This window comes from Cottoperca gobio, chromosome 13 (assembly GCF_900634415.1).
Source record: "Cottoperca gobio chromosome 13, fCotGob3.1, whole genome shotgun sequence".
Lineage (NCBI taxonomy): Eukaryota > Metazoa > Chordata > Actinopteri > Perciformes > Bovichtidae > Cottoperca > Cottoperca gobio.
The window spans coordinates 10,821,049-10,844,463 of record NC_041367.1 but is presented as its reverse complement, the minus strand read 5'-3'; the positions used below and the strand labels follow the sequence as shown (position 1 = coordinate 10,844,463).

Below are 23,415 nucleotides of genomic sequence, written 5' to 3'. Positions count from 1 at the left end.
CACCCTGGCGACTGACAGATCTGCAGAAAACTCACACTGTAAATATGAAGGATGGTTTATGGTGAAATACAAACTGACAGCCTAAGTAAATAAGAATGCGTCTCAAAAAACAGCCAGAGTATTTCTTTGAAGTCAACAGTCTCCCTGTCTCATTCCCTTTCCATCAATCAGACACGAGATCTGTATGAGTGATTCTACTCACTGCCAGCTATAATACTCCCCTCTCTCCAGCAGTGCTTTCTTAAATATGCATGCCCTACATTTCCCAACCACCTTCCAAATTCAAATGGATGTCCCCTGTTCTCGCCTCTATTCTCTTCTGCCTCCTCTCCTATCCCCTCCTGCTTCTGCACTCCTCTCTGCAACGCCGCTGTATTTGTGGTTGACCCAATTTCCAGGTTTGATCCATACTGCGGTGTTGAGGCTGTGGAGCGGCAGACTGACAGACAGATAGACACAAAGGCACATCAACCAGCTGGTATGGTTGCCTCTGCTGTGCCCATTACTGTGCCCACCTACCCCTTTGTAAGAATGAACCCATCACTCTCATCCTCCTTGTGCCAAACCCATCTCCGCTTCTTTGTCTTTACGGCTCCAGACGCACACAAACACACTACCCTCATGCTCCACCACAACACTGTTTTCTGTTTGGTCTGAAGAGAATCGGAGGCTCATCCATTGTCTCACTGATTCGCTGTAACAGGGTGGGCTGCCGAGCATCCACAACAACTTTGTATCTTACGCTTTTTGTAACCTATGGCCAGGAGCAGACCTGAGAAATTCATCATGCCAGAAAAGCGGAGGCAACTCTCTCGAGTGCGATAGTGGAGGAAGAGGCTGGCGATCTTGCTTGGCAGCATATCCATTTGTCTGAGTGCATCATGACTGAAAGACTTGATCCATCTCCAGAAAGCGTATTTGGAAATCAGAAATGATTGTTCAATTTTGTGAGATTGGTTACTGTAAAACTGGTCTGGTGCTGCAGCTACCAGTCACTGTCTGCCTGGCTTAGTCAAAGCTGCTACTGCTGCAGCTGGTGATGACATCTAAATGTCTTACATAACTACATAACATTGTGCAATCAGGGCAGAGGGGGGGTCTAAGGAATCAGGACACAATGGTTTTATAATATAGTGAGATGATCCATTAGATCAGCGGTGTCAAACATGCGGCCCGGGGGCCAAAACCGGCCCGCCAGAGGGTCCAGTCCGGTCCGCCGGATGACTTTGCAAAGTGGTAAAATTAGTTGTTTTGATCATAAAGTAAAATACTGTTCCAGATACCTGTGACAAATTGTTTTGTGCCTTTGTAGATACACTGTGATCTGTAAGTTGTAACGCACATGTGTAAATGATAAACTGAGGCATTATATTGTTGAAATTGAAGCTTTTTTTCTTAAGAAATTTCAGGTTCATAATGTTTTGTAAAAAGTGATAATGTGAACGTTTTCAGAATGTACTTGTATTTTTATGCACTAAAACAAAGGGGAACATTTGGAGTTGTCGTTATTTATAGATTATTTACTGGTCCGGCCCACTTGAGATCAAATTGTGCTGTATGTGGTCCCTGAACTAAAATGAGTTTGACACCCCTGCATTAGATAATCTATGGATGATGGAAAATTAGATTGACCAATAATGATTGGTTATTTGGAATAGTTTGACATTTTGGGAAATAAGCTCAGTAGCTTTCTTGCAGAGAGTTAAATGAGAACATCAATAAAACTTAATTCCAGGGATCAGACAGAAGAAGCAGATTCTGATCGGCAAATGAATGGTGGTGATCTACCTTTTTACGGGACAGTCTTTAATGTCTATTCACTATGAACCTACAGCCAAGAGGCAGTTAGCTTATTTTAGCACAGAGACTGGAAAAAATGGGAAACAGATCTATAAAAATGTTTTCTGCCTACCAGCGACTCTAAAACTCACTAAGTAATATTTTTAGTAGCATATCTCAATCATCAAATCTTTACTAAAACCACATTTTATTTCTCCTGTGGACAGAGCCAGCCTAGCCGTTCTTGCTTTCTGTCGTCATGCTAATATAATTTACATGTTCCCGGATGTAGCTTCATATTTAACAGACAAAGCAAATAAGCATTTTTTCCCCACAATGCCATACCTGTCAACATTGGAATTTCAAAATAAGGGACATTTTTTGCCGGACTCCGCCCATACTTTAACAGCTCTCAGCCACCAATGTAAACGTAAACATATAAAGGACGGGTATATACATTCAGGAAATACATGTTTATTTAAAGTATGTATTACTTGTACAGACATGTTTATAAGAGTTATGTATTTTATTTGATGTTATTATTAAGTTATTATCATCAATTTATTTGATGATGGATGAGTTGTGTGGCTTTCGTTTCCCCGACGAGGACTTCCTTGCGATGTCAGAGTCGAGAAAAATGTCCGCTACACTGCGACTGAAATCAACGCAGACGCTGGAGGCTACATTATTTTTAGCGCAAAGCATCGACCTCTTTCCCTCAGCTTTGGTCACTTGGTTTGCCTCCGACACAGTTCTTGTCACACATGAAGTCATTGACAGTGTATGTTTTGTGCCTCTTGACGTGCTTGTGCTTGGACGATTGTTCATGCTGACGAACATCGCTTATTCCGCCGTGTGCGATGCTAACATCTGAATGGCAAACTTTACAAAAAGCACGAGTTTGCCCGACTCTGCTTTTATTAAATAAGGGAAGGTCTCCTCTCATTTGGTACTTACATAAAGTTTTAACTTGTTTGGCAGGTACAACTGCGTCTCCATCTATCTCCCGTTCACTGTGACTCTCATCCATATGTTTTCGTCTTCTTCTGTGTTATTGTTCCTGTTTTCTTCTTCTTCTGTGTGTTTACTGGCGGATAATGTTTTTCAGCTAAAGTTAAACATAATACTGCCACCTGCTCTACCGGAAGCCACTTTACACTTATTTTAATACGCCTATTTGTTTTTGTTTTTTGAAAGGTTAAAAATACAGGATAATTACGGGAAAATATTTAAACGGGAGAAAAACGGGATGGAAGTAAAAATACGGGATAATTCCAGGAAAAACGGGAGGGTTGACAGGTATGCACAATGCCAAACTATTCCTTTAAGAGTATGCTGTACAGTGAGAGGCTAACATAAGCTGTTGCTTAGTCGAACCACAATTAGCTGCAGTGGCTGTAACATATGTACAGATACAGATGAGTCTTTCCATTTCATCTCTGCACTTCTGTACTTCCTTCTTATTTTTAACCACACTCTTTTCTCATTCATTTTTTCTTGCGTCTGCCTGACAGCTCTCTCTAGGTCACAGGAGCAGGAGTTGCTGCTGCTGAGTCAACATCACAAGTGGAACACTGGCCTTGGAATTACAAAGACGCACGCACACGCACATGCACACGCACACACTCGCCTATTAGGTTTACTGTAGACTATTGCTAGAGTAATCCTCTCGACTACTGCGTCTGAAAGTAGGCTAAGTGCACACATTCTCAGACTGTATAATAGGTGAGACCAATGTTATCCACTTGCAGGTCGTCCACATCCAGACAGGTCTATATTTGTGTTATTAATTCTTGAAATATTTGAATGCAGGGTTTAGTTTATGTCTGAATGTTCAGAACTGGTATGATTCTTGCTTTTAACAGAAGTACTTCTGTGAATTTCATGTTTTTATTGAAGTGCAATAAACATGCTCTTTCTTTGGGCTCATGGATTCTGGATTGAGATTGCAGTGTGTACACATTGTACAAATTAAGTGTGTGTGTGTGTGTGTGTGTGTGTGTGTGTGTGTGTGTGTGTGTGTGTGTGAATTAGTGATAAGTATAGAACATGTGTTGCAACAGCAGACGAAGATAATTTCTTATCTTCATGCTTGTTGCGATGTTCTGACTTGTCTGTCCTTTGCAGCAAAAGTGTCTTTCTTAGTACTTTATTATAAAGTAGTGTGTAAACGAATTCTATTGTAAAAACTCATTATTGTACCATGTAAGTTCAGACTGTCCACTATTGTGTTTATATGGCAAGTCTGAGCCTTCTTCTTTATAGCTTAAGTTTTGTCTCTTAAAAACCTGGTAAATGACTGACTGGTAATTATTGTCCTCTATCTGTCCTAAAGGTCCAAAATGAAAAAGGCAAGGTGTGATTTGTTTTTCTTCTCTGATCTGCTTACGCCAAAACTGCAACACCTCGTCCTTTTTAGTCATTTAAAAAAATCATTATGACTTTGAGGCATCCAGGATGAATCATAGATGATCTGTTGTTGATGATTCAGGATACTGTTTTATAATGTGATTGTTAAGTTTTGGAGAATCAAGAATAATGTAAAAATGATATGATTTGGCAAACATTAAAATAATGATTTAAACATTCAAGTCATTTCTCAAACATTCTCCTAAATTTCCCTCGGGATGATCAATCAATAATGAAAATAAACATTAGCGGCAGCCCTAAATTTTAATTTAAAAAAAAATATTAACTAAATGTTAGCTAAATCTAAGCTATTATTAAGAGCTTGCTATAATTCCAAATTGTCATACAATTTAAAATCAAGGTTTTTAATTAATCTGGATGATGTATATTAATTATTTTTCTTTCTTTAAAAAAAAATATGATTGTAATTAGTTATTGGTGCAGAACTGCTAAGTTTATATAATTTCTCATGTTTTCCTTTACTTCGTTTGTATATTATTTTGCTAATTCATGTTTTTTTCATATAATTTTTTTATTCTCGATTTGGTGAAAAGGTCGACTGTATAAACCTACAGTTTCTTGACTTCTCCCGTCACGTGCTTCACTTCTGTTATCGGTTATAATGCTGTTTGTATAGTGCAAATTAAAGTAAAGTAAAGTAAACAAATAGCTGTACTTTTCCAAGTAAATGTCAAATATGTTTGTGAGATGGTGGTTTAAAAAGACCTTTTTCATTAATACATTTGCTCTTAAACATTTAAACGGAAATTCTATTACATTTTGAATAGTTTTTGTTAAACTTTTGTTCAGATTTTAACCTTCTCTGCCTCTCTGCGGCCTTTACTGATGTCATTTTATACGACAAGTAAGTGGTATCAGCACATTTAGCACAGCAATCACGAGTGGCGCATGACAAGGGCCACATCGGGGTAATTCCTTCAACCATGTGACCTTTGAGATGGGATAAGTGCAAGAGCAACGCAAACTCAATAAGACATTGATACTTCCTTGTTTGTCAAAAAACATTACTGATGCAACAGTGCAGATTTTTTGTATGCAACTGATATAGGGAGGATGTGTATTAACTGGGTGGGGACAATGTTTATAAGATTCTGAGATCACATTGAACGTGTACTTAAAAAGATCACTCACCAAAGATCTCCCCATTCTTGGCGTACTCTGTGACCAAGTAAAGCATGTTCTTCGTCTCCATCACCTGAGAGAGGGAGAGGATGAAGGAACAGGAAAGGGAGGGTAGAAAAGAGTGGCAGAGTGAATACACACAAAAGACCACTTTTCAATAGCAATATCATCATATCATTCTAAATGACCAGTCTCCTGCCACAGGAGAGAATCAGAGTGAGGACAAAGAAAAACTGTAGCAACAGACACATGAGCCAAACAAAATACATGAATGGCACAGGGTCTAAATATGGCATCCATGTAAGAGAATGGAGGTGGACGGTTGGTGTATATGAATGGTACTTAAAACCTTTCAGCCCTCGCACGGTGCTGTGGTGTGTAGGAGGAGGAGAACCAATTTAGAAGCAGAAACACTCAGGAGATGAACAGAATTAAATGTGGAGGGGAGAATCACATGGAGAGGGAAGGATGAATAAGACACAGCGAGCCAGACGTTCACACTAGAAATCCCACGCTCATAGTTTATGATCAATTTTCCATCTGTTACACTGACCGATTCATGGATTTAGGAAATGAAAGCCAGTTTTATTTTTTTGGTTGGCCCTGGTTGTGTAATAAACACATTTTGTCCTCTCTGTATTGTGGTGTTGGAATCCAGCTGAACAATACAGAGTAGCCTGCCTACCTACATGCGAGACTAATTCATCAATCAAAACAATTAGAATTGTGCTTTGACATACAGCATCTAATCTGGGCAATAAACCTCTCTCACAATGAACATTTTGACTTGCACAGCAGGATGATCACAGGTGTAACCAATAGCATTAACAATGGCTTTGTCTCATTCATGTGTGCCAGTAAACCAGCATGTACAATAGCAGGGCACCTGGCACTGGCACACCTGAGTGGAATGCAGCCATTATTAATGTTATTAGTTACACCTGTGTTTGACAAGATACAAATATCCACCATCAGGTTCATTTACAATGGTTATTTTTCTATCGTTTGTAGGTCTTAGATTCAGCTGCATGCTCACCAGCTTCCTGTGTTCTGTCGTGGATCGATTAGCCGTGTTATGCTGATCGTGTACGTTTTACACACCGTTCTGGGACGCAGCAGATGTTTTGGGCAGCATTTTCAACTTGAACAATAGTTGTTTTTTTTAACACTAATGTCTAGTCTTTCAAGTGGCTTTACTTACTTGTACTTTTACCAACACACATTAATTAACATCTAGATGATGTAACTGTCAGTTGTGTGCAGTCCCTTCCATTTGCAGGTTGATGTTCTATATTACAGACGTACTTTTTTGATACATTACTTTGAGAAATAAAAACATGTTCATCTACAAAACTATTTTTATTTAACAAAAGACGCCCAAAATATCAAATGCAGTCAAAACACAAGCCGTGGGAACTGTCCTATTTAGAAATGAAACAAGATTTTTTTTTTTTTTTAACACATTCACTGCTGGATTTCGACACATGAAAGTTGTTAATACTTGGTTGGTACCAAAAAAGGTGCTGAGGTTTGATACCCAGCCTTACTTATATATATGATTTAAGCCAATATGATGCCTTGTGCGTTTAACAGGATCTTAATACTGTGTTTCAAAACCTGACACGGCAGGCCCTGTGGCTACACTGTAACACTTATATAACCATTTATATTACATGTTTGCAGCTGCTTAATAGTAGAGGCCTTCCCATGCCATCAATAATCAATACACTGCTACAAGACAGTGGAGATAATACATTAAGTACACAGTAAACAGTATTAAAGTGTAAGTATATGGTATTTCTGGCTCAAGACACAGCACTCATTGCTGTGAATAACTGCAATGGGGGAAATAACTGAAGCTAAGTCTGTGTCATGTAATAAAATGTATGACAAGTAAATTCATAGTCTGAATTCCAGATACCAAGAAATGCACTCTGCACTTTGTGATTCGCTCTTCATGGGGTCGAACATGCATTTTCGGCTGATCCGGTCTGAATATCAGACCATGAAACAGCTGTAGTCCCCGTGCTGAATCACATGCTGTTTACAGGCTAGCTGGACTGTATAAATAGTTTCAACAATGTTTGCAGTAATTGTAGTGTAGAGGATTTTTGAATTAGTCATGATCAATTTATTCAAGCATTTCCTGTAACATTATTGATATTTAAAAATGGAGCACTTATATTGTATTGGTATCACTACGAAAGTGCTGATAGTCAGAGAGTGGTTTTGTAATTTATAAAAACAATATCCAGTGGTCATTTTGACTCTATAAAATCTTTGGCAAGCTGAACACGCCAAGAGAGATATAAAAGCTTTTAAAAAATGTCTTCAATAGCAGAGACGATTCCACACAACACATGACAAACTAGAGTGGGGGTCCACAGTTGGGTTGTCAGTGTGTGTTTTCATTAGCTAAGGTTTCCCTTTGGGCCAACCCAACTTTACGAAACTAGAAAGGAAATCGCTAATTGACCTGAGCTGATTGGATGGATGTGCTGTTGGAAATAATGATACACACCAAAAAACACAACAGAGAGCTGGAACAGTGCCACATGGTTGTGTAATGATAATGAACACTCGTTTACTTTCCATAAACACACTAACAGGACTCCAAAGGCTTATGTAATACAACTGAGTCCCCAAAAGTGTTGACTTATTGGGGTAAAGGCTTTTAGCACACAGCAAGATTATTTTCTTCTTTGCCTTAAGAAATGAAGGCACATTTCTGCTGCATGAAATCATATCACAATTAAAAATACATTTTAAGAATGAACCATGATAGACATCTTTGCAGTTTGGAAAGAAAGCTGTGGAGTTCAATGCATTTTTTGGATACCAGAAAGAGACAATGATGATTGGAGTCAGGACTTTTTCATTTTCAGTTGTCATAGTAAGAAAATCACAGGTTTCACTAATAACATTAACAATGGCTTCTGTTCCATTGTCCCATGTGGTCGGGGACTCTGAAAATAATAAATAAATAACTGTTTTTAACAAGCAACAAATCCATTCTGGCCAAAATGAGATGTTTTAGGTGAGCTGAATGTCAACAAAATCGAGTTTGAATCATTCCGGTAGCACCTTCACACGGTGCAGAACACACACACAGCTCTGAAAGTCAGTCAGTCATTAGCTATGCTCTCATATCTTAAACTATCCAGGGGTGGCAGGATCTGCTAGGCAGCAGTTGTTTGCTAATGCATTAGAAAATGACCTGGATTGGTCTTGCGCTTCGACACCCAGACTGCTAAAGAAGCAGGAGAGAAGATCAACAAGGAGCAGCGGTGATTCTGCTTCACAAAACTGATTTGTTCACAGATTAGCCAGAGGCACGGCTTATTCTAGGCTCCCTCAACGGATGTTATATAGGGGCCTGCACTGCAATGCGTGTTACATATTACATTATCACCATTGCCTCTGAGAGGCTGGTTCCACAAAGATATACCTCGACTGTGGCTTAGATCTAACTCAGACTTCAGATAGACATCTAAATTAATCTGGCGTACAAACCTGTGTAGTTAAACTGAAATTGGACTACTTTTCTATAAATTCCCGGCAAATGAATACTTTTTTTTTTTCAAACTAATAAACATGTAAGACAGAAAGCTCTCCTGAAAGCTCAGGAGAGTTTCTTTGGGAAAATGAAAAAGATTGACAATTTCCTAACTGCTGTATAGTTCCAACGGGCTACTGCACTCTCTCAAAACCCCTTTTCCCTCAACACAACATTATTAGAAACCACAAATTACAAACAAGGTTATTATTTTTTTTCTTCATTATTGCCACTAGTCAGTAGATGTCACTGATTGTTACCATGGAAACATGAGTCTTAGTTCTGAGTTAGTTTAGGGGTAGGGTGGCTAACCTTATACAAAAATATGGCGTATACAAAATATCGGCAACACGCTGGTTTACGTTGATATAAGGTAAGGTATAAGTAGTATTCGTTAAGAGCTCACTGTGTTACGCTGGGGTGCGTTGTTGAACGCTGATGTTTTGAGCATGTTCAAAATTACCGAACGTACCCGACGTGTGCGTCATAAGATATGCAGACGTTACGTTAGACATACGTGAATACGGAATACGTAGGTGAATACTTACCTATGTAAATATAGTACGTGAATACTTACCTACGTAAATATAGTACGTGAATACCTACGTGACTACGTTAGAGGTACGTTAGATATAGGCTACGTCGGCTGACGGTGAATCCTACAGCCAATCGAGTGGATAACCTATTCCTACCCTATGTTAAGATGATGCCTGACGACGGAGTAACTTATTAAACGTGTTTCTACAGTACAGCTAGCGTTCAGCATGTTAGCCGTTCTCCAGCATCAGCATGACGTGAACCAGATGGCACGTTTCCAGCTCCGTTGTCCAGACGCTCTGATACGTTTTAAAAGTAAGTGATACGCTATCAATGTTTGACATACGTATAATAATTTGTTATGTATACGTTATGTATACGTCATCTACAACACCGCTGTGGAAAAGTTGGACGTATTTGGACTCTGACAAATTTTTAGCTACTTTTCATATACGCTGGCATGTTTCTGCTATATGGAACTGTGTATGTCTGACGTGTTCGGCTTAACGTCTGCGTCATTCAAACGATCACAATTTACCCTTAATTTATATCAACCTAATGCCGATATTTCGTATGTGCCGGCATACTTTCTGTCATACGGATATGTGTGACAGGGCCTTTACCTGCAATTCAACTCGTTTGAGAGCAAAATTAACACTGACGACCCGTCTAAAATATCTTTGTGAAACTGGCCCAAGGAGATTTCAGAGCCCCTTAGGAGAGTTTAAAAGTCAACAACAGGTGAGCCACAAATACGTCCGTATGAATTCAGGCTTATGTTAGAGACACTACAGCATTTACTCATTTTACAAACTTTGTATAAGTGTCAAGCAGTTGTGATGGGATGGGTCAAAGAAAAAGTTAAAATTGAAGCACTCAAGACACAGAAAAAATAAAGAAATAAAAGATTTATAAAAATAATAATTCCAGACACAGCTTGTCAAGCAGGTGACAAAAAAACAAAACAGATTAAACCATTTATCTTCGGACATCCTTACAACATGGGGAATGACAACTTACAAACCAAGAGCCCAGATAAAATAACGATGTCTAAATCAGTGAAAGCAGAGAGAGGAAAGCTGCTCCACTGACATGATGATTCATTTCGTCCACATCTTGCATGCTTAGCAGATACTGAAGCTAGAGACTCACCTGGTACAGCTTGATAATGTGGGGGTGGTCCAGCATCTTCATGATCTGAACTTCTCTGTAGATCTTCTCCAGGTTGACAGCATCCAGTTGGGTCTTGTCGATGATCTTAATGGCCACCTGCAGAACGACCGAGCATCAACAATACAACTGTGATCAGTCGGTTTCTCAGTAACATACAATAGGGCTGATCTAACTTGATGGGCAATAAGAAACACACTCCCCTTACTCACAAGTATAGACATTCATTTAATATTATCCAAGAAGCAAAAGAAGACAGTGTGTTCTTTATACAGAACTGCTTCTGAGTCACAAGATAAATACTTAAATACAGCTTGTGCTGAAACCTTCATAAACACTTAACATTTGCGACAGGATGAAATATCACATGAAGATACAGCAAGAGGCAAACATGGGCCTTGTTGGATATACACACACACCCACAATGACACGGACATGTGTAAATCACACACTCACAACTTCGACACTCTTGGCTTTGATTAATGATGTCCGGTGGGTAACAAGGCAATATTAACATCTCTCCTTCAGACTGTCTCATAAACAGCATTTCATCAGTGTGATCTGAAGTGTTTCCAACCTGCCAAGCTGGAGGAGTAAACAACAGGAGACCCCAGTTCCCCTGTCGGCAATCGCACCACTGCTAGATTAAGTTAGAAAACTCTAATCGAGCCTTCAGACCTGAAAACAGGACAGCCTTAAAAGAAACTTAAGTGTTGTTTCTAGTGCCGGTGAGATTTGAGCTGGAATGACCGTTTAAATCAATTAGTTGACCTACAGAAAAGAAATCTGCAACTACTTTGATGATTTCATTGTCTTCTATGATAGTGAGCTGAATATCTTTGACTTTTGAACCATTGGTCGGACAAAACAACCTATTTAAATAAGTCTACTTGGGTTTTTTGGAAATTATGATGGTATTTCCCCCCCCCCCCCCCCAACGATTTAACACTTGAGAAACTACAGTTATCAATAATGTGAATAATCGTTAGCTAAACAAATAGGATCCAGGAAGTCTGAATCCATGAGTTTGAAGGTTTATCGGATGCCAAAACTCTGCACAGCACTTATAATACTGTCTGTGACACAGGATTTTCCTCTGGAAACTAGTGACGATCATTTTTATTCTCCATCTTGACGATCATAAGCAGAAATACCCTGTTCAAGTTACAAAGTATTTTAGCAGGAACATGCAATTGCGTGTGGCAACCACATTGCATTGCCAACTGACGTCACGCCGAGTTGCCGCAAAAGTCGAGCCAGGTCAAACGCTTTCTGCTTGATGGCTCTGTATTTTTTGCATTGGTACTCCTGCTGGCACTTGTACAATAGTCTGAAAACAGCCTTATGTTTGGTTTTAATCTTAAAGTGAAGTCTGACACCTCCATCCCACTGACACCCGGTTTAATCATGTTTACCACATTTGTAGTTAGCACTTACAGATGTGCAGTAATGGGTGTTTCGATATGTTTAACACTCTCCTTTATCATCTCCCCACCCACGCTACAGACAGGTATGCAATTTGGCATCGAATCCTATGAAGAAATCTAAATCCTTTAATGGGGCTACAAGTCAAGACCTCAAGGACATAATATTTCAAATCGCTGGCCTAGTACAAGGATTACAGGGTACTCAGCATGAAAAGATCTGAGCCAACTGACTGCATTGTCAACAACACACACACACACACACACACACACACACACACACACACACACACACACACACACACACACACACACACACACACACACACACACACACACACACACACACACACACACACACACACAGTACTCTGCTGGCACAAGGTCATTTAAGGACAATGAGTTGCAGGGGAATTTATCTCATACATTAGGTAATGAGTGTAGAAAGGCAGGACAATGCTGTGATCAGAGATGGATAAATGTACGACCCACTGCGCTGACAGGCAGGACCACATGGGAATGGGCCAGCACTATGTGAACACACAAGCTGCAGTATGTACACGGTATGAAAGTTCAGGATCCATGAGTAGAAAAGGTAGGCTATGCACACACAGTTACAACTATCTAGGAATATGTGCAAAGACGCATGAATTCTGCTGTTTTGTCTGTAGACTCTGGTTTTCTTTACACACAGGCGAACATCTCTTTTGGCCTGGCAAATTCACAAGGCAGATGGCATCACATAAAGTTGATAGCCTGCCTCTCCAGCTGACCTTGGCCACTTAGACAAACAGCCTGGCTCTGGCCATGGGCCTGGCCGAGCCAAACAGCTGCAGTGGCTCTCTGTAGCGACCAGCGCTGAGTGACCTCTACCAAACCAGTCTGCTGCAAACCAGCAACAACATGCATGTTTCAATCCAAATGCCACACCGGCTGAGGGAGAGGTGCAGCCACTTAGTGAAATCACCTGGTGTAGTGTTTGGCTGAATTTAAAACCAGCATTCACATAGCTGTTAGTGTTACACGGTAGCAGATTACCTGGCGAGACCAACGCTGGGCCACTTCACAGGCTTTAATATCCAGATTGACACGATAACAGTTTTAAGAGCCATTCTCTTGCCCTGTTATTTATTAAACCTACCAGGGGCCTCATCTGGATGATGTAAATCTTTGTTTTTCTGTACAGCACAATTACTCACGTTCAACGACAAACAGCGAGCTCAAAGACCAAAGTGTGCAACTGTATTTTCACAAGTCTCCAAGTCTATTTTTCTATCACTCCCTCCGTGTTCTTTACACACAGACTGGACACTCTTTACATTAACTCCCTGTATCTCTGTCATTACAATAGAAAGGCATGGCACTCAGTGGTACTGGTCAAGAAAGGCCTCTCTGTAGAGAGCGGACATAAAACTATTAGTCAGACAAATCCGAGCTCTGTTCCTTCTGCGCTCATGCTGCATCGCCCAAGTGTGCAGTGTTTGTAATATCAAACCCTCTACAAACTAAGCGAAGACCCCAGTGCAGTGTCAGTTGGTCGCTGTCTGCATGCATGCGTGCAGAACACTTTGCTTTCCAATTACAGAGCTCTGGCTGACATATCCTTCTCCTCACAAAGCTCTTGGCACTGCTGGCACAAGAAACCACTAAATCACATCATTATTTGGATTACATAACGGGACCACCGACCCATGCTGCATGCCCCAGATACAGTGATGTTTACAGCAGCCAGACTTACGAGTTGGTACACTGTGGCACTGTCTGGGTCATTACCAAAAGGAGTACAGGTGCATGATGCTGGTCTAGCGGAGAAAAGAAAGGACGCATGTTTACAGTTTGTGTTTCCCAGCAGCACTGGTGGTCAGACCTCTTACTGGCAGTGATGTTGGCTGAAGAGGGGGGGCGGGGGTGAACGTGCAGAGAGTCGTTGCTCCCTTTACCTGCAGGTATTCAAACACACCAGCTGTTGCTCGCACCGGAGCTACCAAGTGACCGGCAGTTACCTGATCCAAGTTTCTATTAGTGCATGATGTAGGACAGCATTTCGCTATTTGCGGTGAATATCTGGGGTGTCAACTAGTGCATAAAAGTTATGTAACTCATCAGAACAGTAGCCTAAGTTAGCTTTCAGGCTAACTAGTTCACCGACACACTCACCTCGGTCTTGGTTATGCGGTGTCGAGCCAGCTTCACGACAGCGAAATTGCCCTTTCCTAAAGTGCGCTCGATGTCGTAGAAGCCCACTCGGACCGGACCCCGGGTCAGCGGTTTTTGGACAGTGTCAGCCATGACCATGCTGTTCTAGATGGGACTGTTTGTGGACGAGTAGGAGGTAGTCAGACGAGCAGGGGACACACGGGGGGCTCACGCGGAGCCTCCTTAAGCCCGCTACAGATAAAGACGAAAGGAAAACAAACTGCCCGCCACCGCTGCCGCTGCCGCCGCTCGAAGCGTGTCCATTAAAAATATACAAAGTTGATTTCTGTGTCGCCCTGCCAGCTTGATCGCCAAATTGGCGATACTCTCCCGTCAGTGCACCGATACCAAACAGACCATTTGCTGAACCCGGGGGCTGTCACACCACGTTCTCAAATACAATGGAGCTATAATATTTCAGCTCGAGGTGCCTCTATCAGCCACAGAGCACACGAGTTGACTTGCAAAGAGGCATCATGTTCTCTGGTTGACGTGTATTGACGTCAGAGCCATAAGGGTATTTGTACAGGGGGCGGGGCCACCAGCCCGCTCCACACTTCAGTGCCAATTGGTTGCCAAGACAACCAGACCCACCTCTTACGTCAACCGGTAAAATTGCTATTCTGAAATCTGTTTGCTTGCCTGCCCTGCTTGATTGCACGCATAGGTAACTTTGAAGTTTCGCCCTGCAGGTGTTTATTAAGCTTTTAGTCGGCTGTGAGTGAAACACGCAGGGAAAAAAGGGTTACATTAATTCTAAATCAGCCTAAAAATGCACCTTTAACTTGCTCATAGTATTGTACTCTGCAAGAATGAATGAAACACATTTCTTTTAAACAAAAAGCACATAACAAAATAAATACATTTCACAGCTTCTTTACTAGTTAGTCGTATAATTCAGAAAAATGTGCAATTTCCATTACTAATCCCATATAATATAATATAATCTATAACATTGTATAATGTAACATGGCAGGACCTTATGTGAAACTAGACATTTGATCAGCCACAGACACTTTGGTCAGCCACATGTATAACAGCGCCATCTGTTGGCAAAAATAGAAAATTGAAGCGAGGCTTCAAATACTGTTCTCAATACAGTAGTATTTCTAGTTTAATAACAGGCATTTTTTATTCACACACATCTAACGTCACAGAGACTCTCACATACACCTACAGAAACATTTGAATATACTTATAGTATTATTACATAAGTAATGCAACCACAACTTGTAACCAAACTTTTATTTGACACCTAAAGATCACGTCATGTTTGAGATTCAGCACATTTACACCCCGCGTTGTTCTCTTCAGCTCATGCAGTGACACTCTCACGCAGAGCAGTGGATTACTAAGCGGGCAGGCAGAGCAGCGCTCCAAAGGCCTCCGCTGTCACGCATAGACTTCCTGAATCTAAGAGTTCCAGATGTGCTTTTGGCATTTCCTGTCAAACATTCCCCAAGAACACACTCAGCCTCTCCTTACTGGGCTTGCTACATCTTTCCAGGACACAGACCCAGCAGCCCACTCAGAAAGAACACAGGAGTTTGTGTTCAGTAATGTATATCCATGATTATTTAAAAAAAAATGACAAGACAGGCATATGCATTTACAAGCAAACAAAGATGAATGAATCCATAACATACTCAAAAATGGTCACTCCTAAAAAGACTCTGTAATGTCAGATCAGTCGGAGGGTTGAGTTTCCCACACAGTCAGGTGGAGTCGGGAAAAGCCCACAGCTTTGAGGTTGACTGGGGTCAGCAGAGTTCGGTCATCAGTGTTTCTGCATGTACTGTCCTGTTCCCTGACATCAGAGTCCAAACAGGAAGCCTTACACTGGGCTGACACCACTCTTCAGCTTTAGAGAAAGGGTCAGAATAGCCTCTGAATAGAACAACTCCACAGCCAAAGAGTGAGACAACAGGATCTGTTTGTCCTTGTTTCTCGTAATGTCTAGTGACGTGACTGGAAAACGGCTGAGCTGTTTAATTTTGGATTTTGTAAGGATGACTAACCTTGCGTGAGTCCTCAAAACTTGCACTTATTTCTAGGGTTAAATATGAAATCCATCATGCCAAATATAGTAGGACTGCTGCATCGCAGACCTGACCTGACTCACTAATGCTTATGTGAGTTCATTATTGCCAAAGCCTTCGTGCTGCTGTGAAGTTACATCATTTCTCAGATGATGTATCTCAACGTAATAGAGCAACCATAAGGTTGACATTTGTGGTTTTTTGAGTGAAGTGTCTCAACAACTATTAAATTGGATCCCCTGACATTTCAGCTATTTAATAGTTTGGTTCATAACCAACTATCTGCAAAACTAATGACATTCCCCTCAGCCGCAGCTGCATGTTGTGTTTAGTTCTAATAAGAAAATGCAGCATGCTAACAAACAGAACTATGATGATGAACATGGTAACATTACACTTGTCAAACATCAACATGTTATCAATGGCCTTTGTTAGCATGTTAGCATGATGACGTTAGCATTCAGCTCAAAGCCCCATTGTGCCTAAGTACAGTCTCACAGAGCTGCTAGCATGGCTCCAGACACTTAGCCTTGTTTAATATTATCGCTTGATAAGAATTTAAATATATTAGCATTTTTATAAAACCCATCTATTACTCTTGAATCTAAAGGTATGACATGCTCAGATTTACAATTTTATCAACAATTGGAGAACTATTTTGATGGGGTTTTGGGAAGATTTGGACCTAAATATGGGATCACAATTTAAAATTATTTTGGAAAACCCTGCTTTACACATTTATCTGGCTTGTAGCTTTGGATGCTGCAGGATGCAATGCTGGAGATACACACAGGAGATAAGTTACTGGAACATAGGTCTGAGTCCAGGCCAACACAAGCATGTATTTAGTTATCTTGCACTACACAAGTAACTAGTAAGGTGTGCAGGAAGAAAGGGGTGGAGAACATTGTGTTCCTCTGTCTAGCTGGTTCATATTCGATAGCTTGTATGAGGTTCATGGACACTCAGATCAGACCAGGCATCAACATTGCTATCCATATATCTCATTATCAACCCAACCAGTATGTCGGCTCTGAGCTCTGCAGGTCTCATAGATGTCATTGGTCACAAATCCGCTCTCCCTTTCCGCGCATGACGCATTCTCATAATCGTCACACTGGGACTCCTGGGGAGGGGCACACGGGTACTTTGTCATGACGTCTGCCGGCATGCTGCTGTCCAGAGCAGTGTGAGGCAGTTTGATAATGTCACTAAAGGCGTAAGGTCCTTGTACGGCATAAGGTGAAGCTGTTGATGTCATCCCCGGTTTTGATCTGCTGGGGTAACTTGCGGTGTTTGTCTTCCTCCTGAATGACAGAAATTACATTAAAAGAGCGCAATGGGATCATCACAACATGCTGCTCATCCCTGAAATTACCACTTTACAGAACACATAAAGTGGAGAAAACACATTTCCCCTCTATGTTTTGAACCACACACTTTTCTAAAGACAGGAGAATATATGTACCCTTAAGGACATGTGTGCTCACATTGGCCAAAGTACATGATATTGTTTTTGTTTTTTTAGTATAACAGCTTTTTTTTTTTGCTTTTACCTCTTGGCATGCTGTTTGCAGCAGAAGAACCCAGCAGCTGCAAACAGCAGCAGCAGCAGAGCAGGAATAGTTGCATAAAGGATGTAGGAAACATAAAGGCTGTTCTCTGAGATAGATACTGCAAAGAAAAGAAGAAGAAATCTTAGTAGTGCATAACTTCTTTAAAGATGACGTTAGGACATAGACCTGTATCCTTGAATGGTTAGGGCATGTCATGACTCTTTTACTACTTAAAACATAATTTTCCACTGAAAAGGGCTTATGATATATAAGACAAGGCCTTTTCTTTTCTTACCTGATGACTCAGATAGTCCTATTTTTATCCTCTCATCACTTTCTGTAGTTGAGAATACGTTTGGCCTCATAGATGGAACTGGAGCATTCAGAAAACAAATTAGTAACACCAGTAGATTACGACAAGAAAAAATATGACGCATGACATTCTATAACTGATTTCAAGCAAAAGATCCAATAAACAAAACATGTGAGAGTATGATTTGAAATTTAAAAGCATCGTGTATAACAAATTCTATGTATTGTGCCTAATTGTTTGAATTTCGTTGTTGTTGAATGATGTGGTCACATGCATCTTTAAGCACATTTAGCTTAAGTAGCCTATTTGAATGTAACATAAAACATCTATTTAATGGAAACATAAAGATAATTGCTACAAATATGAATAAATCAGAAGGGAAGTTGACATTAAAAGTAAGTGATAAAAAGTAGTAACGCGGTGGTTTAGTCAGACTTTTCTTGATCTCAGTATAAACACATCTGCAGTCACTTGTTATCTATACCCCACAGAAACATTATGCATACAAGGACAGTGTGTGTTGGATAGTCAAGTGCATGTTGTACCTGCATTTGCTGTGTTTCCTGCCTCAGTAAATACTGGTACTTTTTCTGCAAAAGACAGAGAAAAGTAAGTTAACATCAATTCAATTCTTGTAAAATGATGTAAACAATGCTACTTCCCTCTGCTACATAAAAAAAAGATGAAATATATAAAAGCACACATTCAAGAACTGTTTCACATCCTAAATAGAAAAGAGGACAAAAGATAAACAACAGGAAGAATCATTAGAAAAAAGAAGTGAAAATTTATCAACAAAATTAAATGAGCCTCAAATAATGTTCACAGGAGTAAACTGTTTAAAGTAAGAAATATGCTCACGGTTGTTATATAAATATGACCACAAAGTGTGCACACAGAGTCAGTGAAGGGTTGTTTCACAGCTTCCAAGTCCCTTAGGCTAGTTTTAAAATAAATGTTTATGCCTCTGGTATACCTTAAACACAGGCAGATATATCTTTTGGGTTTACAGAGAGCAGAGAATTATAGTAATCCAGGAAACCAACATTAAAATTGCACATTGCTTGTTTAGTGCTAGCGGTGGACAGGCAGTGGCAACATTTTAGTAATGGTTTTCAGAAGATAAAATCCAGATTTTGCAGATTTAAGAACCAAATAAAACCAAGAGAGCCATATGTCAACAATTCCCAGCACTGCGCAGCTAGGTACAACAGCACAGTGTCTGTGATCTCCTGGCTCACCTTCTGGGTATTTGCAGACAAAGTTGTTTTTGGAGTAGCAGTTGTCATCGTTCCACTGGAACAGGAAATGACCTTCTTCGTCGGGTGGTGCAAAGGGCTGGTGGTACAGAACCACACACATTTCAACACCACACGATGGCTCGTCCCAATGCCAGTTCCTACAGCAAACAAGACGCACAAGTTTAGACTCATATCACAATTATGTTGGACAATTTGCATTATTTTTACTTTCTAGCTGAATTTCTTATTCCCATATTCTTGCAAAGGAAGGAGACATTCCATCACTCCCACACAAGGATCACTTAATCCAATAATCCTTTCCAACCAACAACTGCCTACAGCCTTTTTCTACTGATATTTCCTTTTTAAAAAGGTGCTGTGTCCCTTAATATCCCTCATACCATTTCCACTGATGCAGCTGAAACATTCATACATAAAGAGAAATACCTGAACTTAGCCTTGCTTCCATCCAGCCAATAGTATTGTGAGGGGCACCCTGGGTTTGCGGTCCCTTCCCTGTAGCGCTGTGGGCTGCGGCGGAGCCCGATCCAGAAGTCTCCATCTCCAGCCTGCAGCTGCTGTATGAACCTCTCCATCAGTTGCTGCTCGCTTTCTGTTTCAATGCTAAGCAAGTCGCCTCCATCAGACCTGCAGGCCTGCCTGGCATCCTCAAAGGTCAGCCTCCGCCTGCTGTCCTGGATGTAGGACACCTTGTAGCATGGGCGCTCTGTCCCGCGCCGACAGATCCTTTGGCCTGGACAGTCAAAATCAGGGACATAACTAAATAATTAGTGAAGGTTTTTTTGTTTTCTGAAGACTTCCTGTGACACCCACGTGGCAGGAAGATAATAAACAACCTACAGCATCACAGACAAATTAGGAACCAGAATCTTTTGCCAAAATCTTCCCACGTTTTCCTGCAATGTGGGTAGTGTAAACCATATGGTAGTGAAATTACAGTGTAAAACATAGATTTCTAGGGGCTTAAAAAATATGTGTTAGTTTTTTCAAGATGAGTCTTGTGCCAATCCAAATAGTGTTGATGCTGTAGTGCACTGTGACTTAAATATGTGAGTCTGAACACATCTGAAATGCCGTGGCTTTCTCAGATGGCACAATGAGTACCCTAATTATTAACTGAAGAATTGTATTTATGGTTTTACACAATTCATCTTGATTGTCTAAAGGCACTGGTGGCATATCACTTAGTTGTTTTTGTTGCTTTTTTAATAAGCCAAATATTAACAGACAGCCAGTAGACTAAACCAGCGGTTCCCAACCTTTTTATTTCGTGTGACCCCTTAATACAAAGTCATATCTACCTGTGACCCCTCATTACTGGTTGTATGTTAAAAACATGTGAGCTTATAATGTGAGAGAAGGGATTTTTATTTTCCTTTACCAGAAAAAGCAAAGCATAAACAAACGATGAAATAATGACAAAAGTCTCAGACATCTATCTCTATCTCTATTTTGCTAGAAACATAGTGCTAGTCCACATATAGCCTATGGGCGTCTGTTGCATAATGGTATAGGTAAAAGGGGCATAAATGCTGCTGTTATCATTATAGTAAGCAGCATAGTTATTGTTATAGAAGACTATGTCATTAAAGTTAGAAAAACTATGCGACATCTTGACTTTAAATCAGGGATCTGAATCGCAAACACCCTGCTGATGTTTAGTTTCCACCACATCACGTGCTGCTGTGTGACTGCAGCCTGTTTATCATTATAACGCACATACTGTAAAAAGCTTTAGGCTTCTTTACGGTGGTTATATTAACCTCGTCAACTTAATCCACTTTATATATATATATATATATATATATATATATATATATATATATATATATATATATATATATATATATATATATATATAAATAATGTACCCTACAAATATGCACAGCGTCGTTCAGCGCTGCATGCAAACTTAGATGACAACTTTCTCTGTACAAAACAAGCTAGTTGAATGTCTTACCTTGGAAATCAAATATACAGTTTTACACTGTCTAAGTTTAGAAAGGGAGCTTTCTTTCCTCCGAAGTAAATTCTTACCATTTATTTTAGATGCGGATCCAGGGTGGAACAAAACGGCGATAATGGTGCCAAACAGCTTCATAAAATCCATTTCTACATGTTCACCCGAGTGTGTTGCACGATCATTCTTTAAATCACGTGTAAACGACTTTGTTAGAAGTTCAATTTTAGATTTTCAAATAAACAGGCTAGTGATAGCAGTAGCAGAGTAGTCTGTCCAGTCAAAAGTGGGTCGACTAGTGGAGGCGTGCATATGGCGTCTGGCTGACGGAAAAAAACCTCAGTGAGATAGTTTTGCGTTCAAAAAGAGAAAGTGTGCTATTGTTCATTTTCAGTGGTTCTTTTCCCTCTATGTAAACTCAAACCACAAAAGTATGAATTTGTGCATCCTGTGTCTTTACCAAACTAGCAAAATCCCATTCCACATATAGTAAAGTCATTATAATAGGATGAATAGAGTTCTTTGTGCAAACACTATGCATCATGCTCCCTGTATTAAAAAAAGAATGAATATCTCTCATTCTTTTTCCACTTTGAACGCACGCACACACACACACACACACACACACACACACACACACACACCCACACCCACACACACACACGTACGCACGCACACACACACACACACACACACACACACACACACACACACACACTCATTGAGTGCTGTCTGGGGAAAAATAGGAGGAGGAAACATGGTCGTCTTCAAAAACTTTAATAGTGCGTGTTAAAAGCACAACTCAGTTTTTCCTTTTCTTTGTCTGGTAAACATGAAGCAAACATTTAAAAGGAAACTGTGTCGAGCACACCGTCACGAGAGACACAGCAAGGAGATAGGGACAGAGCGATAAAGAGGAAGAGAGAGATTGGAACCGGAAAGCATGCAGAGGAAGAGGAAAGGATTGTTTTTCAGAACCATACTTCCTGTTCGTTTCTTTGGTTGGGTTTCCAGGCATTGCGGCTTCATTTCCAAAATATGAGTGATTGTGAAAGTTTGGAGCAGTCGTATGTGTTATGTAACAAAAATAAATCAGTTCACACTGTTTAATCCAGTTTAGTCAACAGTCTGAAGCTTTCCACCCCAAAGACTGAGAGGCTAAAAGGTTAAATAGTGGCCTCCTTCAGTTATGGTAAAATGGAAGTTGTTATCAGCAGCAGCAGCAGCAGCAGAGCAGAGCAGCAGCAGAGCAGCAGAGCAGCAGCAGCAGCAGCAGCAGCAGCAGCAGCAGCAGAGCAGCAGCAGCAGAGCAGCAGCAGCAGAGCAGCAGCAGCAGAGCAGCAGCAGCAGCAGCAGCAGCAGCAGCAGCAGCAGAGCAGCAGCAGCAGCAGAGCAGCAGCAGCAGAGCAGCAGCAGCAGCAGCAGCAGCAGAGCAGCAGCAGCAGCAGCAGAGCAGCAGCAGCAGAGCAGCAGCAGCAGAGCAGCAGCAGCAGCAGAGCAGCAGCAGCAGCAGCAGAGCAGCAGCAGCAGCAGAGCAGCAGCAGCAGCAGCAGCAGCAGAGCAGCAGCAGCAGCAGCAGAGCAGCAGCAGCAGAGCAGCAGCAGAGCAGCAGCAGCAGAGCAGCAGCAGCAGAGCAGCAGCAGCATCAGCAGCACTCAACTGCTGATTCTGTTCATGTTTGTGAGATCCAAATCTGTTCAGGCTAAGGCCTTGGAAGCAAAACTGTGTTTGAATTTAAAGCCTACTTGATTCATATAAATATAGTTGTTTGTAGTGTTTATTTGTGTTATTCATGCGGTAAGTTTATTAGACTTAATTTCATCACTATGCACTTACAGCAAATTGGAAGTGTTTGTGTGCTCCTCTTCAATGTGGGGGCCATATTAGATGTTAGGCCATATTAATTGGGATTTAAAAGAAGGCTGTAATGGTTTTGATGCAAACTATGTAGGTGAAAACCAATTATCTTTGTCACAGGGCTAGATTTGGCCCATGGGGCTGCTCTTAAGTCACTGCAATTTAAAAGTTATTCAGAGTGATCACCTTTATCCTACTATGGGAAATGGGAAAT

At 40.7% G+C, this 23,415-nt stretch overlaps 2 protein-coding genes across 2 annotated transcripts in view; both read right to left on the bottom strand.

Moving 5' to 3' along the window:
- Nucleotides 1-14,693, bottom strand: part of sik2b (salt-inducible kinase 2b) — a 42,054-nt gene extending 27,361 nt beyond the window's left edge. Inside the window, 3 exon segments of the mRNA XM_029446595.1 lie at nucleotides 5,341-5,404; nucleotides 10,577-10,693; nucleotides 14,176-14,693. Coding sequence (XP_029302455.1) covers nucleotides 5,341-5,404; nucleotides 10,577-10,693; nucleotides 14,176-14,313 — 319 coding nt within the window. The 5' untranslated portion in view covers nucleotides 14,314-14,693.
- Nucleotides 14,694-15,074: 381 nt separating this feature from the next.
- laynb (layilin b) lies at nucleotides 15,075-21,866 on the bottom strand. Its single transcript, XM_029446922.1, has 7 exons — nucleotides 21,422-21,866; nucleotides 19,811-20,117; nucleotides 19,364-19,521; nucleotides 18,668-18,712; nucleotides 18,105-18,182; nucleotides 17,810-17,927; nucleotides 15,075-17,560 (listed from the first exon to the last, which is right to left on the bottom strand). The coding sequence occupies exons 1-7, from the start codon at nucleotides 21,492-21,494 to the stop codon at nucleotides 17,245-17,247; spliced, it is 1,095 nt and encodes a 364-aa protein (XP_029302782.1). The 5' UTR covers nucleotides 21,495-21,866; the 3' UTR covers nucleotides 15,075-17,244.
- Between the last annotated feature and the right edge of the window lie 1,549 nt (nucleotides 21,867-23,415).

Coding starts and splice junctions, on each gene's coding strand:
- laynb (XM_029446922.1), bottom strand. CDS start 21,494: ATGGATTTTATGAAGCTGTTTGGCACCATTATCGCCGTTTTGTTCCAC. Junction 19,522..19,810: donor GGAAGCAAGGCTAAGTTCAG/GTATTTCTCTTT, acceptor TGTTTGCTGTAG/GAACTGGCATTGGGACGAGC. Junction 18,713..19,363: donor TGTCTGCAAATACCCAGAAG/GTGAGCCAGGAG, acceptor TGTCTTTTGCAG/AAAAAGTACCAGTATTTACT.